The sequence below is a fragment of the Microchirus variegatus genome (assembly GCF_963457635.1).
Source record: "Microchirus variegatus genome assembly, chromosome: 4".
NCBI classification, from domain to species: Eukaryota; Metazoa; Chordata; class Actinopteri; order Pleuronectiformes; family Soleidae; genus Microchirus; species Microchirus variegatus.
This window is the reverse complement of record NC_139805.1, coordinates 2,865,806-2,889,992: the sequence shown is the minus strand read 5'-3', so window position 1 is coordinate 2,889,992 and position 24,187 is coordinate 2,865,806. Positions and strand designations below refer to the sequence as shown.

Here is a 24,187-nt window from a genome sequence, read left to right as displayed (position 1 = left end):
GAAATTATAGTTTTAATAATGCATTTGTTAAATGGAGCTAAAAAATAAAAAAAACGGATTCATATCGATTATTAAAATACTTAATTAATTTGGTCCTGAATTAATAATCGATTAATCATTGCAGCCTTAGTGTTGTGATTCAACTTTGTAATTGGTGAGAAAATATGAATATGCATGATTAATTATTTCTAATAATTAATTAAGTTATTAATTTTCTTAAAACCCTTGCACGGGGCACCATTATGTTGTGGTTCAATAATAGTGGCAATAATTTGATTGATAAAAATAAAAGTGGGTCAAATTTTTTTTTCAAATTTTGGACGACATAGTATAGAATGACATTTTTGTCAAATTTTGGACCAAAAATTTTGGGACAAATTTTTTTTTTACATTTTGGACGACACTATAGTATGACATTTTTGTCAAATTTTGGACCAAAAATTTTGGGTCAAATTTTTTTTTTCAAATTTTGGACGACATAGTATAGTATGACATTTTTGTCAAATTTTGGACCAAAAATTTTGGGTCAAGTTTTTTTTCAAATTTTGGACGACATAGTATAGTATGACATTTTTGTCAAATTTTGGACCAAAAATTTTGGGACAAATTTTTTTTTTACATTTTGGACGACACTATAGTATGACATTTTTGTCAAATTTTGGACCAAAAATTTTGGGTCAAATTTTTTTTTTCAAATTTTGGACGACATAGTATAGTATGACATTTTTGTCAAATTTTGGACCAAAAATTTTGGGTCAAGTTTTTTTTCAAATTTTGGACGACATAGTATAGTATGACATTTTTGTCAAATTTTGGACCAAAAATTTTGGGTCAAATTTTTTTTTCAAATTTTGGACGACAGTATAGTATGACATTTTTGTCAAATTTTGGACCAAAAATTTTGGGTCAAATTTTTTTTTTCAAATTTTGGACGACATAGTTTAGTATGACATTTTTGTCAAATTTTGGACCATAAATTTTGGGTCAAATTTTTTTTTCAAATTTTGGACGACATAGTATAGTATGACATTTTTGTCAAATTTTGGACCAAAAATTTTGGGTCAATTTTTTTTTTTCAAATTGTGGACGACAGTATAGTATGACGTTTTTGTCAAATTTGAAAAAAAATTTGTTACTATACTATGTCGTCCAAAATTTGAAAAATAAATTTGACCCCAAATTTTTGGTCCAAAATTTGACAAAAATGTCATACTATAATATGTCGTCCAAAATTTGAAAAAAAAATGTAACCAAAATTTTTGGTCCAAAATTTGACAAAAATGTCATAATATACTGTCGTCCAAAATTGTAAAAAAAAATTTGACCCAAAATTTGACAAAAATGTCATACTATACTATGTCGTCCAAAATTAGATTTTTTTTTTTTTTTGACAAATTGAGTATAGCATGTTATAGCAACCTAATGAAGTGATTTCAATGAAAACAAAGTGAGGACCGGCAAAAATGTCCTCACTCCGTAAAAATGACCTCACTTTGTTGGCTAAAAACCCTCACTGGTCCTCAGTATGCCGCAAGTACAAGAACACACACACACACACACACACACACCGGTGTGAACGCATGATGGATATGATGGATAAAGCCCTGTCCGTGGTGCTGAAACAACGCCCGATCAATACACCGTCTGATCGGACGCTACATTGAAGGGACACTGCGTAGTATTTATGGGTTTATATAACCCAAAATCCACTTTCTTTTACATATTATGTGCTCCTGCATTGTCTAGTCGCTGTATAATAGTTTTTGTTTATTTTCGTAGTGTTTCAAAAAGTCATGTCAAATAATATTTTTCCAAAATGATTTGGCGACCCCCAGAAATAATCTCGCGACCCCAATTGGGGTCGGGACCCCAAGGTTGAGAATGGCTGCTCTGTCCAATAAAACTGAAATCATCAACAAAAAATGAATAATAATCAACTACTACTAATAATAATTATTTTAAAGACAATATATTACACTGTATTTATCAATATACAATATAGTAATAACTTAAGGCAATATGAGTATATATAATAAATATATGCAAAGAAATGTGCAAGACAGTGAATATAAAAACAAGCATAACGACTATAGCTCAACTATATCCAGTATAGCTACATTTTACTAATGTTTTTATTATTTTTGCGTGATTATTTTACATGTAATCACAACGATAAGATATAAGCTATACATGTTTTGACACACAATTTAACATTGTTCTTTTCAGAACAGCTGTGCTCGGTTTTGACAGCGCTTAATTTTAAAACACCGGAAATTAGACCGCTTGGTCTCAGTGGAATTGACGTAAAGTAGAGAATTTGGGCGCACTTCACTTTGAGCGGCGGCTGATTTGACTGCGGAAACACAAGCGACGGCTGACCTGAGTGCAGTCTGAGACCACCACAGGAACAGGAACACGTCAGGATCAGCCCCGACCCTGCGAGGAGAGATCACTCCCACAGGCGCGCGTTTAACGTCCCTGAAGTGCACACCGTTCAGGTAAGCGATATGATTTAGATTTAAAACACACACACACACACACACACACACACGCACACACACACAACTGACAACAATGTTTTATTCGGAGCTCAACAGAAAATCATACAGTGATTCTGCCATTATGGGATTGAACTTTATTGTACTCTTATATACCACTGATACATGGATGTTAGTGGTTTTAAAGTGATAATAAAGTGTTGGGCTTAATAAGGCAGTAGTTAATGATGTGTAAAGTATGCTACTGAGAAATGTTAAACTGACTCGTTCACGTCTCGTGTGATAGTGGTTTAGTGAACTGTTGTATTTATTACTTAAAGATTCTTATAGTGATGTATTATATGTATTATTCTCAGTACATGAATAAGGCCAATAACATTGTTTTAGTAGCCATTCCAAAGCTCACTGAACAAGGTGTTGTGTAACCTGAACTGGGGTGAAATAATAAGGCATATGTATTATATTATATTATATTATATATTATATTTTACTATATGCAGGTGTGCACTGGCATTTTATCACTGTTTTATAACAGGAGCGTGAACATGGACATACGATTAAAAAAGCCACAAAAACATATGGCTGATAATTGGGGAAAAAAGGGACAAGGATGTGCACTCACTATTGAAAGAGGGATTCTCCTATTACTTTCATGTTACATTCTGTCAAAGTGTCTGAGAGCAAGGCACTGATGTGTATGTACATATAAACTGCAGGCCAGTACAATGTTACACGTTGTATTCCTGTTGTGAGGTCACTTTCCAGATGTTTTGTTGAAAATGAGGGAGGTGAAGAACTTGTTAATGGAAAATGACTCTGTGAATCACAATTTTTTTTTTTCAAAACTGCTATCTTAATCGTCCGTTGAGCCAGCCTGTAAATAGCACAATAGATGGAAACTCGTCGTCACAACCCTCAACAAAGTCAACCAGTGCTATTCCGTGTCCTCTTACCTTAACCCCAGTTTCACACTGAACTACAAATGTTAAAATGTAACACATCTATGAATTATTGATGCAGCGACACCAGACTCTTGACTCTAAACATGACCAAAGACCCATTATAAATCCACCATTTTATTTAAGGAGGCACATTCTCTGGTGTTTAAATAAAATAATCAGAGTTGACACATTCTACAGTGAGCTGAAAAGCCGAACGAGACATATGTTCGTCTTATGTTCATCAGCCCATGCACGTCTTTCCCCTTGAACAACACGTAGTGGATGTGACAGGAATGCAAATTAGAAGAGGCCAAGAGGTTCAATACAGCTTCACTGTGATGTGTGTCGTTAATGATTTACCAAACAAATTGCTCTTCTTGACAAAGACAGAGCTCGGAGATTTTCAAATGTTTTTGCTTGTTGTTCAAAAACTGACCAGGATAGTTGACAAAAGAAGTGTTTTTTATTAATACAATGTATTCAAATTCAACCAAAGTCCCGAACACACACTGTAAAAACTATCCGTAGATTTTACAGTTAAAAACTGTCAAACCATGACAGAAAAAGACCGTAAAACTTTAAAAAGACTATAATACAATTTTTGTAACAGTGAATTACCGTAAATATATGTATTTCCCTAAACAGTAATTTTTTCCTTATATAACAGTATTATTCTACTGTTAAATAATCTTGCACTGTAGTAATTATGGAAATATCCCGTAATATTTTTAAGAGCCAAAACTGTATCTTTTGCAGGTTTTTTTTTGTTGTAAAAAATAAATTTTATTAGTGTTAAACTTATTAACCATTGTGTTAATTACGCAAAACCTTTACTTATACGGTACTTTTACGTTAAATATATGGCAAGGCATAGTTATTTATATGGTAGAATATTGAAAAAATCAACAACCTTTACCGTAACATCAGCAGTAGTTCTATCCTTTTACCGTAATGTAAGAAAAGGTTCTACCGTATTTATTACGGTAGAATTCTGGCAACCACAGCTGCCAGTTTTTTACCGTAAAAACAACCGGTTTTTTTTTACAGTGCAGTTTCCAGTTCAGCTGTTGTATCACATCAAACATCACATTTCTCTCACTCACATTAAGAGATGTAAGTACTATGTAAGTAAAGACTGATTGAGTGACAGGTCTTACTTTGTTCACATTGAGGTAATTTACCTGTGATTTCATTCAGAAATGCAGGTGATAAACATATTAAATATTACAAATAAACGTCAAATGTAACTTCTAAATGTAAATGTTGAATCTCTGTCTAAATGCTTAATAAAAATGTTAATTAAATGTTTAATCTAAATGGTAAATGTTTGTTCTGAATCAGTCACCCAGTGTAAAGCTAAACATTTTAGAAAATAGCCAATTAACAGTGGCAGCAGTTTGGTTCATGCCCCTTTAGAGACGCCCCAGCTCACACAACCATGTCCGTTGTACCTTCTATATATTCAGAGGGGGAAAAGCATGTATTGTCATTTCAGACTTGGTACTAAAACAGGAACACGTGGTAAGGTGAATGTTTGGGTCATTTTGTAGCGTTTGCTGTAGCGTTGTTTAATATGTAAGGTAGGTAGACTGTACACTTCTGTGGTCATAGTTAGAGTTTGAGGAAATGCACATGAATGGCTACATGAGGTATATTGAATTTAAAGTCAGAGTTGCGCGTGTGTCAGGTCGGTGACTCTCTTTTAACCTGATTAGATCACCGTTATGCTGCACGCACGATGTTCCAGGCCACTGGTGTTTTCTGTTCCAAGGAGAATACCAGAATGTGAGAGAGTGAGGAGATGGGGAGTCTGGCTATTGTAGTTCTGATGGCACATGGGGTCACGTGTTACACAGTGGATTTCAAGCTTACTGTAGGTGGGAAATAGAAAAAGGGTCTTTTGCGACTGTTTTGTGGCCGTCTTTGAACAAAGAACCACGTGGTCTCCATACAACTACATATACATCTTCTTTTTTTTTAAACGTCTCCAGACGTCTCCATCACACCGGCTGAGTTGGAAAATAGGTCTTATGTCCAAAATTCTTAACTATCCCTTTAAATTACAAACATGGCCAGAAGTTTCTGAAAGTTCCAAATTCAGATTAATGCTTAACAGTAACTTTCATGGGTTTTCATCTAAGGACTAAGAAGCTAATAGATAAACAGCAAACATACATAATATGCATGTTTGTTGTTTATTTATCTATCTATTAGCTTCTTGTCAAGAAGCATGATGTCTCCATCTTTAATGAGTTGAGGCCAAATACAACTAAGTGTCTTTCCCAAAAAATGTCTTCGTAGCATAAGGAATTGTCACGTCCATAATGTGTTTTCAGTCATCTGTGTTGAAATTGAATGACTTACTCTAATATCTACTTGTTTGTATTAATTCAGGCATTACTGGCTGGTATTTAAGATGCTTTGGTCCTGACATCAGACGTGGAGGTAACCCCCACATTGTCCACAACGTTGCCCCACATGTGCCCCAGAGTGGAAATGGTACACTGTACCATGCTGTGGGGGACATGCACATGGCTCCCGACTCTGTTGTCAGTTGCCTTGGCCAGCTGTCCCTCACTGGCCCTGAGTCCTGTCAACTACTCTGTGGTTTACACCATGCCCTTCTTCCAGGCCCAAGGCCACATCCAGAACATTGTCAACAACTCGTATTACCAGGAGGTGTACGTAGCATCTAAGAATGTAATAGAAGCTGTAAACAGAAGCTTGGAGAAGGTGTGGGAGCTGCGCACTGGGCCAGTCGGAAGCCCGGAGTGTCAGATATGTCATTTATGTGACATTGACAAGGACCCCAAGTTCCTGGAGGACACAAACAATCAGATATTGTTGTTGGATACACTATTTATGTATTTATATTCATGTGGAAGTTCTCAGTATGGTGTATGCTACTTCCACCAACTTAACCCGAACAAAGAGCCACCTTCTCTTTCGAAGTGTTTGTTCCGGAGAGATTCAAACTCTGCCGCCTACTGTCCCGACTGTGTGGCCAGTCCTCTTGGAACAAAAGTCACCATGGTCGAAGAAGGTCAAACTGTCTACTTCTTTGTCGCAACCACCGTCAATGACAGTGTTACCCAGCGTTACGGCAAGAAGTCTCTATCGGTCCGTCGGCCGCTGGCTACTGAAGACGGTTTCTACAGCGATGTACGTGGCCTCACTGTCCTTCCTGGTCTTCGGAGAGCATACCATATTAAATACATCTACAGCTTTTTCACTCAGGAGTTTGTCTACTTCCTTTCTGTCCAGAGAGAGAGCCCTGATCAGGATTCGTCTCCATTTCAGACTCGCCTGGGCCGTCTCCCCCGGAATGAATGGGAGATGAAGAGGTATCGCGAGGTGATCCTAGAGTGTAGGTTTGAACCAAAACGTCGGAGGAGGAGAAATGTGGCCAGTGAGCCCTACAAGGATGTCGTCTACAATGTGATCCAGGCTGCTCATTTTGGAAAAGCAGGAAGGGAGCTGGCAGAGGAGTTAGGTGCGGAGGAAGAGGACGATATTCTTTACGGGGTTTTTGCAGTGACCGACGACAGTGGGGCCACGGAGCACGACTCAGCACTGTGCGCCTTCCCAATGGACAATGTGAACAAAGCGATTGTCGACGGGGTTGATGACTGCTGTGAATCTGGACCGGAGCAGCTCTCCAGAGGACTCTGCCATTTCCAGCCCTGCGAGAGCTGTCCACATGAGGTGAGCTCTTCAGTCCACAAACACACGGCATTACGGATGGTCCCATTTTATTTAACATTCAGTTGTTTTAGTGTCTGTCAGGGGCGCTTTCACACCAACAGCAGTTGGTTGCGCACCAAACTATCCATTCGAACCAAAAACTCTAGTTCGTTTCGTTTTCGTTGGTGTGAAAGCATCGATCGCACTCGGGTCCGCACCAAATCAAGCGGACCGAGACCGCCAAAAAGAGGTGGTCTCGGGTCCGCTTGACTTCGCACCAAATGTCAGACTCTGGTGCGGTCACTCACTAACCCTGGTGAGAATGCCAACTCGGGTCCAAACCATATTCTGCAGTAAATGCCATGGACATAGCCTACCTTGTAGGTCTTTGGAGCAATCTTCGTCTCATAGTCGGCACGACCACATTCATGAAAATAGCGCGTCTCCTCTGCCTGAAATGACGCGATATACGTCTTGGCCGACTCCAGCGCATCGGCAGATTGTTCTCCAGACGCAGCCGCGACTCATTCTCAAATTGGATATTTTTGCCAAAAATGGCCAATACAGAGAATGTAATAAACGAAGATCAGAGCGAGTAGCAACGTGCGAACGTGTTGCTCCATAGTGAGTCAAAATTGGCGCTTTTCTACCGGAAGATATAAACACATTGATGAAACGTCAATCGGGCCAATTTTGGTTGGTTTGCTGGTGTGAAAGCGGACCACACTGGAGTCATATGTTACATAATAACAATTGTATTGACTGGTGCGGATCAAATAATCCAACTAGTGGTGTGAAAGCGCCCTCAGATGATAACAGACACTAAAACTGGACTCAAAACATTCAAAAAAACTATTGTTGAAATTGCAACTTCAGTGACTTCATAGTTCAGAATGGTTCAGAATTTGTCATTGAATTTATAGATGTATCTACAGTGTGATTTTGTCATTATATGAAACCTATAGCTAAATGTTTATTTAGATTTAAGTTGTTACATTCACAGCTGATTAAGGTTTAGAAATAGTTAAACAAGCTAAGAAATGTTGAAATATTTGTCTCACAAGCTGTTTTGGATATTCTTTTTCTTGTTTTTCTTCTGAGGAATCTTTCAGCTTGGACCTGTGAATTGGCTTCTGCAATTGTTTTGTTGTTGTTGTTGTTTTTGGCTGCAGTGTTGACTTGGTAGTGATTGTCCAGCAAATCTTACATTTTTCAGACAAAAAAAATATTTAAATAAAACACATATGGCAACATTATCATATTTGCATCAGTCATGCTCTTTAGTATGCAGTCAAACTATTGGGACATTGGAGGTTCATTGAATTAGATTTTCCTGTTGCCACAAGAAGAAGAAATGTTTTATATTGTATATCCATGGCCTTATAGTTATAAACTATTGCCTATCCAAAATAAAAGTTAAAATTTCTACCAAAGCAAGGCAATCTTTCTGTTTGTGATTAAGCACGATTTCTTATCAGAGCCTCTTAAATGATAAACACTGTATAATAGTAACTTAGTCGCTGTGTGCTTGTGGTGTGCCCTGACCTCATGGTTACTCTGGTGACCAGTGCAGCTGATCAATGTCCTCAAGAGAAAACAGCTTGCATGTCTTCCCACACGTGTAATTATTACTTTATGATCAGAGAGTGGTTGAACAGTCATTTAACCTGCTTTATTAATCTAAATGTCATAGTACAGCAACATGAAAAAACCTTCATCTACAAACGGAGTTTGCCCAGCTGTTGTGAGTGAACACAGTGTCTGATTTTATCCAACAACAACAACAACAACAATAACAACAGTTTGTATCATAAACAAGATCTGCTGTAAAAAAAAAAAAAAAACAGTGTTATTGGTGGGTTTGTGGAAGTCAAAGCATGTGTTGAATTAAGTTAATGCTTGCTGAGACAAAACAATCATTTATATAATACATTTATATAGATAGAGACATAAGGTATTCCAGCTTTAGCCAACAAGAAACATGTTCTCAAGTTTGGATCTCCTACTGGCAATCTGAGAGCAGAAATCAGCTGGAAAATGAGATAATAATAATCGGCAGAGCACGATCTCCATCCATACATACATTATCTACCGCTTTATCGCGGGGGGTGCTGTGCCTATCTCAGCTGACATAGGGCGATAGACGGGGTACACCTCGGACACCCAGTCTCACACTATTTTAATATTTTTATTACTCTCATTTATTTCTGATGTATTTATTCATTTCATTGTCCTCTGCTGCTTTGCTACGGACCGTTTTTTGTGAGTCTTAAGTCAAATTTTGAATGAATGAATGAATGAATTTGTTTTGGTACTAGAGCATGGAGAACAATGCCACATGCAGGGACCATCCCACCATGGTGTCAAAGCCCTACTACAGAGTCGACCTCTTCAACAGACAGATGACAAACATCCTGCTCACCTCTCTGCTGGTCACAACTATAGAGAACAAGACTGTGGCGCATATTGGCACTTCGACTGGACGCCTGCTACAAGTATAGAGCGAGCTGCAAATTGATTGATTTATCTGTTGTCTACTCATTGTAGCATTGTATATATATCTTACTGCTACTGACCATCTGACATGTCTGTGTTGGCAGCTGGTGTTGACACGATCCAGTCCTATTATTTTTGCCAATTATTCTTTGGAGGAGAACCAGAGAGTCTCGTCCATCGCTGCCGTTTACTCGTCAGAGTATCTTCTTTTTGTGGTTGGAGATAAGGTACAGCAGACACAACAAGTAAATACAGCTATTCCAGAATATTGGGTTTATATCCTTTCAGGCTTTTATGAATTAAGGCTACAGTCAATCATTTTCATCAAGAACCTTTTCTTGACCTTTTTTTATTAAAACACCTTAAAAACTGTACACATTAACAGCAGTTTGTATAAAAAAAGAGAGATGTCTGATTCATGTGTCATGTGTGCAATTATGCTGAGGTAAACGTAACGTGGGACCCAAGATTAAAGCTTAAAATTAAAATAAAATGATTTGATTTAACATCAGCACCAAAAGCTATCCACATGGCCTGTTATAAATCTCCAAACCTTTCGTTCAGTATCATACGCTGCTGCTCTCATGTCCATTGGAGTCACATGACAAACAGATCATTTCAGCATTAAATGAGCTGCATATTTCTAATTTGCTTGCTGAAGTTAGATACTTTTACGTCTACCTGACATTCATTACGTTCTTGATAGTCAGTGATGACAAACGTCATACGACAAGGACAGGAGGGCAACAAAAAACATTGAGGAAAATACACCAGATTCATCTTTTATCTAGTATGAAAGCTTTTTTTTTTTTTTTTTCCAGATGATTCAGGTGCCACAAAGAGGGCCAGGCTGCCAACACTTCCTGACTTGTGCCATGTGTCTAACAGCTCCTAAGTTCATGGGTTGTGGCTGGTGCTCTGGCGTCTGCTCTTGGGAGAGTGAGTGTCATAGTCGCTGGAGGAACGAGTCCTGTCCTCCTGGAATCGCTGGGGTAAGGTGTTTTTCTGTAATCCAGCATGCAAACATACCATAGCTAACTGGAAGATTATAGGGTCGCTAATCTAATCTAATCTAATCTACATGTTGGCCCGATATATTCTGCCTTATTGATGCAGTTCTTTCCGCGAACTGCTCCCCCTGATGGCCAAACAGAGCTAACAGTGTGCGGGTGGGAGTTCCAGTCACCTTTAAGACCCACTATCACCTCCAGAACCCACCTGGTGCAACTGGGACAGACCGTCTGTATCGTGCAGCCGGTCAAGAGCAACAACACACAGTGAGTGACCATGGGCTCAGAGGATTGTTGAGTGACAATGAGACAATGGCCATACAAACATTATTGTTATTGTTATACTACTGTAATTAATGAAACTAATATGTCAGTTTAACGTTTTTTCTTGATGTCTGATGGCACAACATGATCATTTTTGACCACATTATACTTCTCCGACTGCGTAATGCGTTATCCGTCTGCGTCACCACGTAGACCACTCGAGCCTTTATACTTCTGCGTCGTGGTGACGGATAGGCGCTGCAATTTCCCGCCCGATCAGTAGGGGTCGCTGCGCAAGGTTGTTGTGCTTTTGGCTACAGTGAGCAATGGCGTCCGAGGGAGAAAGACTGTTGTTGTTGAAACAGCGGCCGTTTGTCACTTTTCTGTGTCACGGAACGCAGTTTTAAGATAATTTGAGGCGAGAAATTGGCCATTTAGAGTCTAAACATGTGCTGTGTGTGTTAAGATATGACGTATTTATAGTTTGGCAGCGACGTTGTCGGCGGGGATCAGCTCCGCCCTCTGTGGACGCTCGCTGCTCACTGTGAGCCGGCACAGAGCAGCTTAGCTCGGCCTGTCCTGAGGACCAATCGCAGCTCTTGCCGTCTCCGTTGTCCCTTGACGGAGTGACGGACACTTAAAAAATATTCCGTGCAGCCGGAGACGACGCAGAGGCTCTTCGACAGGTTCTGCGTAGGCTACGCAGAGGACTCTGCGTAGCCTACGCAGAGCACTTTACGCAGGAGTATAAATTGGGCTTTACCGCAATACATTACCGCTAATTAACGATGCAGCAAGCTTGTGAAAAGGAATGTGGTATTGTGGACGTTTGATGTCATCAGACAAAAAGCTCTGTGGCACCGTGTATAACTTTGATAGCTACGGTATACATATCATATATATGGATATATACGGCAAGTGGAAATAAATGTGTATAACCTTTACACGACTCTTCCATGACTTGGTGATTAAGGAATAGAAACAGTACACGAGTCAAGCCCATTGAAACCTGCCTACTGCTAATAACTTTGAGTGGCTCTGAAATTAAGTTTAAAGTTCCCCACTACTAGCACATTTTTTGGAACCTAGTAAAATATAATTAAGAACAGATTTGTTTCTTTACCAACAGATTATTCAAGACTTTGTTCAAAAGGAACCTTATTTTATCTTTGTCCCATGCTGCTGTTTAATGTCTAATACTTGTAAATCTAAAATGACAGCAAATCAAATCAAATCAAATCAAATGTTCTCCTCTGTCCTAACCAGGGTTAGGAAAAACTACCAGGGAAAAACCCCTGATAACAGGGAAAAAGAAAGAGGTAGAAACCTTACGGAGAACCACAGGTGAGGGATCCAACTCCCTCACCTAAAAACCCAAAACATGCAATACACAATTACAAAGAATAAAGAGTAAAAAGTCTTTAAATGACAGGATCCATCTGGATCACTGGGTTTGTCGCAGCCTGTGGTGAAGGCATGAAATAGAAAAAGTTGTGTGCAAAACATGCGTTTACATAAGTGCTTGTTGTTATGTTCTCCAGCTTGGTGTGTAAGATTCGTTCTGGGGCCACTGAGCTGTCCAAACCAGTCAACATCACTGTGGAAGTGAACGAGGGCAAGATGGAGGGACGCTACTTCATTGAAGGGAAAGCAGATATGCCAGGGTTCAAATTTGTGGTAAACTTTGTTTCTGCACAACAGCTTAAACAGCTTATTATTTATTTCAAACTAAAGATATTGTAAATTTGATTCGCTAAATTTCATTTGTTGTAAATCCTTTTTTTTTTTTTTTTTTTAATCAAAAATGTTGTTTCAGATTCCCAACATCACAGAAATCCAACCAAACTACGGGCCTTGCGTTGGGGGCACACTCATCACAGTGACTGGGCCACACTTGAATGCCGGCAAGACCAGAAAAGTCACTCTCAATGACATGCCCTGTCCTATAAAGAGGTCTGGAAATGCAATTCCTCACATGTTTCGATCCAAGTGTATGCTTTTTTGGAAAATTGTTATCATATCGTGTTGTTTCACCCCTTGTTGTTGGGGATTAGGAGGAGATGCCACTCATTTCTATTGCTGTAATTTATTGAACAATGTAATTCTGTTTCAATATATTATATATATATATATATATATATTAGAGCACATTGTAACAATGATATATCAACAACATCATACACAAGAGTATAATGTATGTCCATATAGAAAAGTGTGCAGTTTTGTTTTCAGAACATATAACAATGGTATATAAAGAACAGATATACAGAGTACAGAATAAACAAACAAAAACAAAACATAAATACATCCCACCCTCCCCCCTTACCCAGCCTTATCCTTCCGTCTTAGTACTACTTTATTATAGTTAAGGGGAAACATTAATTTCCACTACCAGGTGTGAGATAGTGAATGAGAGGTAACCAGATTTTTTCAAAGTGTAGGAGTTTGTCCATAAGAGTATATTTTATTCTCTCTATGTGGAGAGTGTTGGTAAGATCGCTAAGCCACATCAATGTGGTGGGTGTGTTTTTCTTTTTCCAATGCAAGAGAAGTAGCTTCTTCGCGATGATGAGACTATAGGAGAGGAAACATTGTTGGTTAGTTGTTTAACCTTTTAATGTCGTCAGAAATTCCCAAAACAATGTAATTCTGGTTTGTGAAGCCACTGCATAAGAGGTCTCTCCCTCCAAAGACGGACTCGTACCTGGACTAAGCAAACGTTGTAATGTTTTTTGTTGTTTTGTTTTGCTTTAAAGATAGCTACAGTTAAGGTATGTATCACGCATTGTTTCCTCTACAGAGTCACAAAGCCAAAAGGCAACGTGTCCTCCATCATCTGTCAGTCCCAGCCCATCTCAGAGGTGAGGGACGTCCCTCTGAGTGTTTTCATTGACAAGTCTCCTGTCCTCACCACAAAGGTGTTTTACTACAAAGAAAAGCCTAAGATCACAGCTGTGATGCCTGACTGTAGCTTTGAGAGGTAAGTCAGTAACTGCATCTGTATAATCTGCTTTGTTTCTTTTTTTTCATTAAGATCATTATAGTTTTATTTGTATCTGAAATTCATTCAGGCAAAAATAAATACAATCTGATTTACATTGCACATTCATTCATTCATTCTTTTTGTCTAATATTGTGGCATTTAGGTGAAAATAATGTGTTTTCCTCAGCCACCGTGACTACGTAATATCTCTAACATTTATCTCAACTGTAGGGGATCAAAGATTGTAATCGAAGGGGAGAACCTGGATTCTGTGTATCGCACCATCATCCGCTTTAAGCCTAATGAGAGCCACCTGAAACCTGTGATCAGGGTACATTTTTTTCTGTCATGTACAGCAGAATATAGTAGTAGTAGTTATAGTTTAAGCTGATTATCTATGGAAGTAAATCTGTGCCATCTGAGTTTGAATTCGAATTTCTAACACTGAATTTTTTTGCATCGAAATTAGACTTTGAATTTTAAAAACCATCAAATTTCAAGCACTGTTTTTTTTTTTGCCACTGATTTTTTTTCAACGTTGAAATAAATTCAGTTGCAAAAAATTCGATGTCTCAAAAAATTCAGTTGCAAAAAATTCGATGTCTCAAAAAATTCAGTTGCAAAAAATTCAATGTCTCAAAAAATTCACTTGCAAAAATTCAGTCGCAAAAAATTCACTTGCAAAAACGTCAGTTAATATCCAGGTCACCAGACAGAAGCAATCGATCCCTGTCTCAATTCATCCAACACCAATCAACGTACGCTCCATTGGCCATACATGAATTACAGTTTAATACTAAACCTCATAACTTGATTTGTGGCGCCACCACTGGCTGCTCCTTGTTGTCTATCAGACGAACTGAGTAAATGCAATAAGCGCCTGGCTGACTGCAAAATGTCATCATGCTGACGACCCTGTCATCACAAACAGCACAGAAAAATGAGGATATTACAAACCAGTAGCAAAAAGATGATGTTTTAAACAGATAAAAGTTACTGGACTTTAATTAGGATGACAATATTTAGAAAGGAGACCACTTGGCTCTGCTTCGAGATACTTAAATTATACTTGGATGAATTGAGACAGGGATCGATTGCTTCTCTCTGGTGACCCGGATATTAAATGATGTTTTTGCAAGTGAATTTTTTGCGACTGAATTTTTGCAACTGAATTTTTTGCGACTGAATTTTTGCAAGTGAATTTTTTGAGACATCGAATTTTTTGCAACTGAATTTTTTGAGACATCAAATTTTTTGAGACATCGAATTTTTTGCAACTGAATTTTTTGAGACATCGAATTTATTGCAACTGAATTTTTTGCAACTGAATTTTATGAGACATCGAATTTTTTGCAACTGAATTTTTTGAGACATCTAATTTTTTGCAACTGAATTTTTTGAGACATCGAATTTTTTGCAACTGAATTTTTTGAGACATCCAATTTTTTGCAACTGATTTTTTTGCAACTGAATTTTATGAGACATCGAATTTTTTGCAACTGAATTTTTTGAGACATTGAATTTTTTTACACTGAATTTATTTCAACGTTGAAAAAAAATTAATGGCAAAAAAAAAAACAGTGCTTGAAATTTGATGGTTTTTAAAATTCAAAGTCTTATTTCGATGCAAACTCAGATGGCACAGACTTACTTCCATAATTATCACTTCACCCCACAGAGTGGCATCAGCAGAGCCAACAGAGGCTGTCAGAGGCTCGGTGGGTGAATGGGGGTGAAGTCTGCCATCTCTGATAGTCTTGGTTTTTTTTTTTGGTTTTTTTTAGGAATGCATAGGGAAGTCCTTACCTACAAGGATGGAGTGCGTCACCCCTGTGTTCCCTAGGGATGAGACCGAGGAGGGGGAGCTTTCGTTTGACATGGATGGTGCAGTGGGTTTGTGGAACAAAGAGTTCTCCTATCACCCCTACGGCAAGCCCATACCATTTGAAACAGAGGGACACGTACTTAGTTTGTACCCTGGGTTTGATGAAGTCTCACTACATGTATGATATGACTCTAATGGTATTTGTTTTTGAATCAATGGAAAAAACAACAAAACAAGTTTTCTTCTTTTGCAGAAATAACCAATTTTATGTATTTTTTTTATGTGTCTTGACAACTCTGTCCACAGCACCAGAAGCTGAACCTGGTGAGCTCCTGTATGGACATCGTCATGACCGTGGCAGGTGTTGATTGTGATGCTAAAGTCCTGGATAATGAGATTACATGCAGGATTCCTAAAAACATGACCATCCCCGGAGAGGGGCTTCCAGTGAAGGTTTGTCAGGCTTGTAGTGGGCATATAACTGACTGAATATGCGATATCCAACAAGTGGATTTTATTTGATCCCCTTGTTTGGCCAGTGACCACTGCCTTTACAACTAACATGGCCCACGACCACGACCATCTTTTAAACACAGTGTGTAGCTGAGGCACAGCTGCCAGGGGGTGTTAGAATATAATTTATGTTTGCTAGCAATGTTTTTATAACAGTAATAATAAGACATTTGGTCATAATTATCCCATTATTAAATGTATCACATACAACATTCACTTACATATATAAATATATGGAAGTAAATCTGTGCCATCTGAGTTTGAATTCGAATTTCTAACGCTGAATTTTTTTGCATCGAAATTAGAATTAGAATTTTAAAAACCATCAAATTTCAAGCACGGTTTTTTTTTGCCATTCATTTTTTTTTCAACATTGAAATAAATTCAGTGTAAAAAAATTCGATGCCTCAAAAAATTAAGTTGCAAAAAATTTGATGTCTCAAAAAATTCAGTTGCAAAAAATTTGATGTCTCAAAAAATTCAGTCTAAAAAAATTCACTTGCAAAAATTCAGTCGCAAAAAATTCACCTGCAAAAACATCAGTTAATATCCGGGTCACCAGACAGAAGCAATCGATCCCTGTCTCAATTCATCCAAGTATAATTTAAGTATCTCGAAGCAGAGCCAAGTGGTCTCCTTTCTAAATATGGTCATCCTAATTAAAGTCCAGTAACTTTTATCTGTTTAAAACATCATCTTTTTGCTACTGGTTTGTAATATCCTAATTTTTCTGTGCTGTTTGTGATGACAGGGTCGTCAGCATGATGACATTTTGCAGTCAGCCAGGCGCTTATTGCATTTACTCAGTTCGTCTGATAGACAACAAGGAGCAGCCAGTGGTGGCGCCACAAATCAAGTTATGAGGTTTAGTATTAAACTGTAATTCATGTATGGCCAATGGAGCGTACGTTGATTGGTGTTGGATGAATTGAGACAGGGATCGATTTCTTCTCTCTGGTGACCTGGATATTAACTGACGTTTTTGCAAGTGATTTTGTGCGACTGAATTTTTGCAAGTGAATTTTTTGAGACATCAAATTTTTTGCAACTTAATTTTTTGAGACATCGAATTTCGAAAAAAATCAATGGCAAAAAAAAACAGTGCTTGAAATTTGATGGTTTTTAAAATTCAAAGTCTAATTCTAAAAATTCAGTGTTAGAAATTCGAATTCAAACTCAGATGGCACAGATTTACTTCCATACAAATACACTTTTTAGGGCCCGAGCCGCGAATGGCAGCGGCATGTTTTGAATAAGTCACAGCAGATATTTGTCAACAGGAAATGGAAGGACAAACATAGGTTTTTACCAATAACATTTCCAATCCAGTTTAAAAAGAGCCATTGTCGATACACGACTGAATATATAACCTAGTCTAGTGTTGAAACTTACTGTATATGTGTATCTTTTCCAAGAATGCAGTTGCAAGGGAAAATAAAACAAATAACTTCAAATATTGATATCATGATTTTTTCTGTTTTCAAGATCTCCATCAATGGCCAAGTCCACAATGTTGGCACAGTGGTGAGAGTGAGTAACCACTACATGGTGGGGATTGTTCTGGGCATCCTAGCAGCTCTGGTTGCTGGAGCCGTGCTGGCTTTCATTGTAATGAAACACTTGAGGAAGAAGAAGAAAGGTGCTCTCTCTCTCTCTCTCTTTGTTTTATTTATTATTATTATTATTATTATAATAAACAGTGCAAAATGTTTTTTCAGCCTCCATGGTAGAATCCCGTTTGTCCCACAGTGCCAACCGCTCTGGAATAAATAATGTGGATCAGTCACCTGCTGGTGACTACAGAAGAAGTAACTGTCCAGCTAAGAACACAGCATAATATACTGCCTTGTTTCAAGTGGTTTTGACAAATGATTAACTTTTTTCTCTCTCTGGACTTTTTAGTATCCCTGAGTCCTTCCTACTCTGTGGGCGTTCAGATGGCGTACCCCAGGCTCGCCTACGCCACAGGCAGCATAGATTCGACGGTCACTCCCCTCGTACCTCCGGAAAAAATATCCATCTCAAGTTTTAGACCGGAGCTGCTCGAGGAGGTGAAGGATGTTCTTATTCCTGCTGAGATGCTCATTGTGCAGCATCATCGCATCATAGGAAAAGGTTCGAAACCCTCTCTAAAAGAAACACTTTAAGTGGGATCTGGTGAGAGTTATACTGCAGAGGAGTGACCAAAAGAAAGACCTCTGTTTGTTATTTGTTTCTTGCAGGTCATTTTGGCACCGTCTATCACGGCTACTTCACAGACCAGAACAACAGAGAAATCCACTGTGCTGTGAAGTCTCTAAATAGTGAGTAATAACTCAATGAATATGCTCCAAAGAATTAAACAAGAAGTAAACAGTTCCTCTGCTGTTGAATAAACTACCACTTGATCTAAGATATTAATTATATATATTTAATTGTTATATTATATATCTAAAGAGAACGTTTAAAGCTCACATAGAGTGGTCCTGTTGCACATATATTTTAGTTATGGAGGTCTACTTACATATATTAACTTGTTTTTATGGTCAAAAACCTCCTAGTTGCTGTAAACTAGCCGATAGAAATCCTCTTTTCTGACAGTGTTTTTCTGCTGCGAGATTTCAGAGTGAACTTTCACCCCCAGAAGACAGAGTCTTGTGATTGGCCAGTACTATCCAGCACATCCGTTCTCAGAAGCGCAGCGCCCCCCTCTGGAACGGTGGATGCACTGCTCCTCATTATCAAAACATTGTTTTAACAGTGTTTAAAAATAGCTTCTTCACGACTCCCCGCCGCAGTCCCTTTTATGACTTTAAACCAGAGTCAGACCCAGAGTCAGAAGACACTGTTGCTCGTGAAACACCTCCACAACGGACGTTATTCTTCTTCTGCGGTTCAATGTACGCAACCGGATGTGCCCGGACTAGTGCCCGGAGCAGGACGATCGGTTGTTCAGGAGAACCGCTGCTTACGTAACTATTACGGGATTTTCAGAGATCTCGTTGAGCCCCGAGATTACAATAAAACACAACGTTCTCAGCAATGGCTGAACTGTTTGTTTAGAGGCTGAAAACCAAAGCGGATACTTTCAGGAGGAGGCTAAGAACCCCGAAAATGGAAAGTCTGGTTGAGCAAGAGACGAAACACGAGTTAATCTTTGGCATTTAGCTGTTTATTTTATGTGAAAAAAAATAATTGCAACTCAACTGCATGAGATGAGTAATAATATAGGTAATAAAAGCATGAAAAATGACCGTACCTTGTCAGATGACATTGTTTTCTGCAACATTGTGCTGAACGGAGGAGGCATGTCGTGGCGTCTGAGCTGTATTTATGAATATTATGCAGTTACACTTGGAAACTGCTTGTGAGTCAAATATCAAAAATGGTGTCCTGTTTTACTTTTTTAAAAACATTTTTTTTTTCTTTAGATTAATCGTCATAATTGAAGTGCGTTTGTGTCAACAGGAATAACAGATGTGGAAGAGGTGGAGCAATTTCTGAAAGAAGGTATCATAATGAAGGGTTTCCACCACAGCAATGTACTCTCTCTGCTGGGCATCCTCCTGCCACAGGAAGGGCTCCCTCTAGTGGTGCTGCCTTACATGAAGCACGGGGACCTACGGCACTTTATACGCTGCGAGAAGAGGGTAATAAACACTGGAGAATTAATAACGTGTTTACTTTTCTTAGCAAAAATATAGCAAAAATAATTTGCAAGTGTTTAAATTTGTCATTTAGTTTTTTTTCTCTTGTATCGGTGGGATTTGTTTAGAACCCTACTGTAAAGGATCTGATTGGCTTTGGGCTTCAAGTTGCAAAGGGGATGGAGTACTTGGCCCAGAAGAAGTTTGTGCACAGAGATCTTGCAGCACGCAATTGCATGTGAGTGGGAATGGTTTATTGTACAGAATCTTTTTTACATCACAGTACTCATTTGCAAGGTCACCGCTTGCTTTTTACGCCCTTAGGCTGGACGAGTCGTACACAGTGAAGGTGGCCGACTTTGGGATGGCCAGAGATGTGTTTGACAAGGAGTATTACAGTGTTCAGGACCACAGGAAGGCTAAGCTGCCGGTCAAATGGATGGCGATTGAGAGTCTGCAGACGCAGAAATTCACCTCAAAGTCAGATGTGGTGAGTAAACGAAGGCCAAGGTCAACTTCACTGTCAAGAACAAGGAGAACGTGTAGGCAATTGTTACATTCTTACACAGCAGTGTACACTCTTAGAAATAAAAGTGCTAAGTAGAACCATATAAGGTTCCTCGGCTTTATTCAGGAAAGGGGTTTTAAAGGGTTCTCTGGATCAAAGTGGTTCTTACTGGAACCATTAGTGTTACCAAGAACCCTTGAAAAACCCTCTCTTTTCGGGAAAGGGTTTTTTAAAAGTAAATGTTTCCAGGTAGAACCTCAGCCCTTGTAGAAGAACCCTTTTGGAACCCTTAAGGCCACATTATACTTCTCCGACTGCGTAATGCGTTATCCGTCTGCGTCACCACGGAGACGCCTCGAGCCTTCATACTTCTGCGTCGTGACGGATACGCACTGCAATTTCCCGCCCGATCAGTAGGGGTCGCTGCGCAAGGTTGTTGTGTTTTTGGCTCCAGTGAGCAATGGCGTCCGAGACAGAAAGACTGTTGATATTGAAACAGTGGCCGTTTCTCACCTTTCTGCGCAGTTTTAAGATAATTTGAGGCGAGAAATTGGCCATTTAGAGTCTAAACATGTGCTGTGTGTGTTAAGATATGACGTATTTATAGTTTGGCAGCGACGTTGTCGGCGGTGATCAGCTCCGCCCTCTGTGGACGCTCGGTGCTCACTGTGAGCCGGCACAGAGCAGCTTCGCTCGGCCTGTCCTGAGGACCAATCGCAGCTCTTGCCGTCTCCGTTGTCCCTTTGGCGGAGTGACGGACACGTAGCCCGGTTCATACTCCTATGTTGACGCAAAGCCTGTCGAAGAGCCTCTGCGTCGTCTCCGACTGCACGAAATATTAGTGTCCGTCACTCCGTCAAGGGACAACGGAGACGGCAAGAGCTGCGATTGGTCCTCAGGACAGAAAAACTATATAAACCAAGGATACTTGTTTTGTGGATACAATTTCCCTCTCTCTCTCTCTTCCCTCTGCACCTTTTCCCCACATCTCTTCTTGGTCAAGTCAAATGGATACCCACCATAAGTTAGGCCATCACTAGTGTGAATATCACTAACCCTCGCTTCTCTCTGATGCAGTGGTCCTTCGGTGTGCTGATGTGGGAGATGTTGACCAGAGGAGCGAGCCCCTACCCAGAGGTGGACCCTTACGACATAACACATTACTTACTCAAGGGCAGGCGACTACCCCAGCCACAGTACTGCCCTAACCCTTTGTAAGTTGCAGGAATATTGGTCACCATGTTAATATATTATAAAGAATTGATCTTAATTTGATGATATTGCTTTGTTTGAATATATAGCAATTGTATTAACTTTGCAGAATTAAGGTAACGGTAGCATTACAATTCAATAAAAAACAAAAAAAAAATTCAAATGTTACTTTCAAATAGTCGTTTTCAAATAGTATAGCAATGCTCTTTGGGAGTTGATGTCTATGTCTTTGGCTCATGGACCCATGCAGAACATTAAAGGGGGAGTTTAATATCTCAGGGAATAATCTTTTATTCTCTTTTTGCCGATAGTAAGACAATGAAACCAACAGCTAGTATTGAAATGTGTTTTCGTGCATGTTTTGTCGTCTACCGTGAATCTCTGGAGTTCAGTGCATGTCTGAAAGCAGCTATGTTTCACAAATGAGTGTGTTATATCATGTTTATTTAATCTGTCCTAAAAGTGGTACAACTTCAAGTCCCTGCTCAGCTGAAAGAGGACATTGGAAATAATTCATAGTCAAAGCTGTCAAAATTGTCATAGACTACATATCATATGCATGAAGAGGGTTCAAATAGTATAAAACTCTTCATGCATATGATACATGTTATGTATACACTTGTCCATACCATATCATGAAAAAAAAAAGCTGCACATTGTTCCTTATTCATGACTGTGACTGACTATGTTTTCCCAGGTATAGCATTATGCTCCAGTGCTGGGACCCTGACCCAGAGTTGAGGCCCAGTTTCACTACATTAGCGTCGTCCATCTCCGCCATCTTGTCAGGCCTGGAGGGAGAACACTACATCAGTCTAAACGTAACCTACGTCAACTTGGACCAGCCACGGCCGTACCCGGCCCTGACAGAGTCTGCTGATGAATACGACTCCACAGATGTCTTAGACTCTTAGGCTCATTCTCCCCCTGATCCAACTGCTCCTCACTCGGAATTTTAATTTAAATGGCACAAAAAATTCTCTCGAGAGAGATGTACATGTTGCGTCTGCATGGAGGTTTTTTTTTTTTTCTTTTTTTCAAACAATGCGTTAGCAATAAAAACAAAATATTTTCAAGATCAATTTATTTTTTATGTTATATTTTTTATTAAAATATAAAGCATAAAAATGTGTTTTGCAGCACTTGCTTAGATAGCCCAAGACATCATGATATCGCTTGTTACCCCATTATAAAAAAAAAAAATTGCATGACACAAAGCCTTCTGAATTGATAGTTAGCTCTATAAACTTTCATAACTGTCCAAAACAACAGATATTTTACATTGATGTTAGGGATTTCATTGCAATTTTTTAACAGTAAGGGTTAAAGCCGTGGTTCTCGAACTGTTACTTCGAGAGCTCAATATTTCTTCAGGTGGTGCTTGATATAAAACGTTTGACAACCAATAGGTTAAATTATTGAGGAGAGGAGTCACATAAAGCACAGCTATTGTGACATTTAGCTGCGAAAAAGCCAGTGGCACAGTAAGCTTTATTTTAACCCTAACCCATGCACATATATAACGATAAACTGTTACAGTAGCATAGGTGGTGTGTGTATATATGATTAAGTTTGACATTATTATGTTTCCTTAATTCTTTTTCATCATATTGATTGTTCTGTATATACTGGATCACACATCTGGCAAAAAGTTGATTACCAGGTTCTGAAATAAATCTGATTTCCTGTATTTCTGACACAATGTATTCTAAAAAAATTGTGAAATAAATGTAAATACTTATTTGTTTATACATTTTTGTAACTATGATCGCTATGAATTTGTTAAAAGATGCATAATATATGCAGTTTAATTCATATGTTATTTGACATACAGTGACACGTTATTTTAGCTGTTATATAAACAGACCTCACTTATCATTGATGCGGTTCTCCACCAGAGGTCAGTGTTGTTGAATGTGAACTCTGGAAGTGTAGAGCTAATAACTGGTTACAGTGAGGTAAGGCCTTCATCGGTTATAGTTAAGATTAGAGGAATCCGTGCATCATTTGTTCATTTTTATTTTTCAAAATAAAACCAGAAATATGTTTTCTCAATATTTGTGAAATATTATTTTATTTTTATTTCTTTTTAACCTGTCCTGCATGTCTGTTGGTGTTGAACAGATTTTGCTGTTTGCAGGACGAGTAATTACGGGACTGTAATACCCGTCTTGCTATTTATGCATGTTTATTGTTTTTTTTATTGATTTATATATTTACTTATTCGATTGGTGTGGGAGGACCGGGCCGGACAGGGGGGGTGGGGGTGAGGGTTGGTAGACAGACAAGGGAGGTGTAAGAGAGATGGGGGGGAAAGAGAGAGAGAGACACTGGATAGAAGTCAGTTGCATAACACAATAAGTCAATAATGATAACATTGTAACATTAACATCACTGATATGCGTTTGAATAAGTGCAGTACCAACCTATATCTATATGTTAACAACCACATATAGAAAAGGTGTACTCGTTTACAACGGCTGTATCAGTTTATGGTGGTTCTATCATGAACCAAAATGCGTATCTGTATGTCTGTGTATTTGCGCATCCATGTATATGTATGTGCAGAGGTTGTCACTTGGTGTGGTTTAAGTCTGAGCTGAGGGTGGATGATGATGATGACTACT

At 38.8% G+C, this 24,187-nt stretch overlaps 1 protein-coding gene across 1 annotated transcript; it reads left to right on the top strand.

The window, feature by feature from the left end:
• Nucleotides 1-5,935: 5,935 nt before the first annotated feature.
• Nucleotides 5,936-22,474, top strand: LOC310926284 (macrophage-stimulating protein receptor-like; the record flags this gene model as incomplete). Its single annotated transcript, XM_083888389.1, has 20 exons — nt 5,936-7,144; nt 9,442-9,618; nt 9,724-9,846; nt 10,441-10,611; nt 10,736-10,896; nt 12,435-12,570; nt 12,710-12,846; nt 13,694-13,873; nt 14,108-14,207; nt 15,661-15,879; nt 16,008-16,154; nt 17,700-17,853; nt 17,933-18,022; nt 18,117-18,329; nt 18,437-18,517; nt 19,662-19,843; nt 19,969-20,078; nt 20,165-20,330; nt 21,426-21,562; nt 22,258-22,474. The coding sequence occupies 20 exons, from the start codon at nt 5,936-5,938 to the stop codon at nt 22,472-22,474; spliced, it is 4,110 nt and encodes a 1,369-aa protein (XP_083744515.1).
• Nucleotides 22,475-24,187: the final 1,713 nt, after the last annotated feature.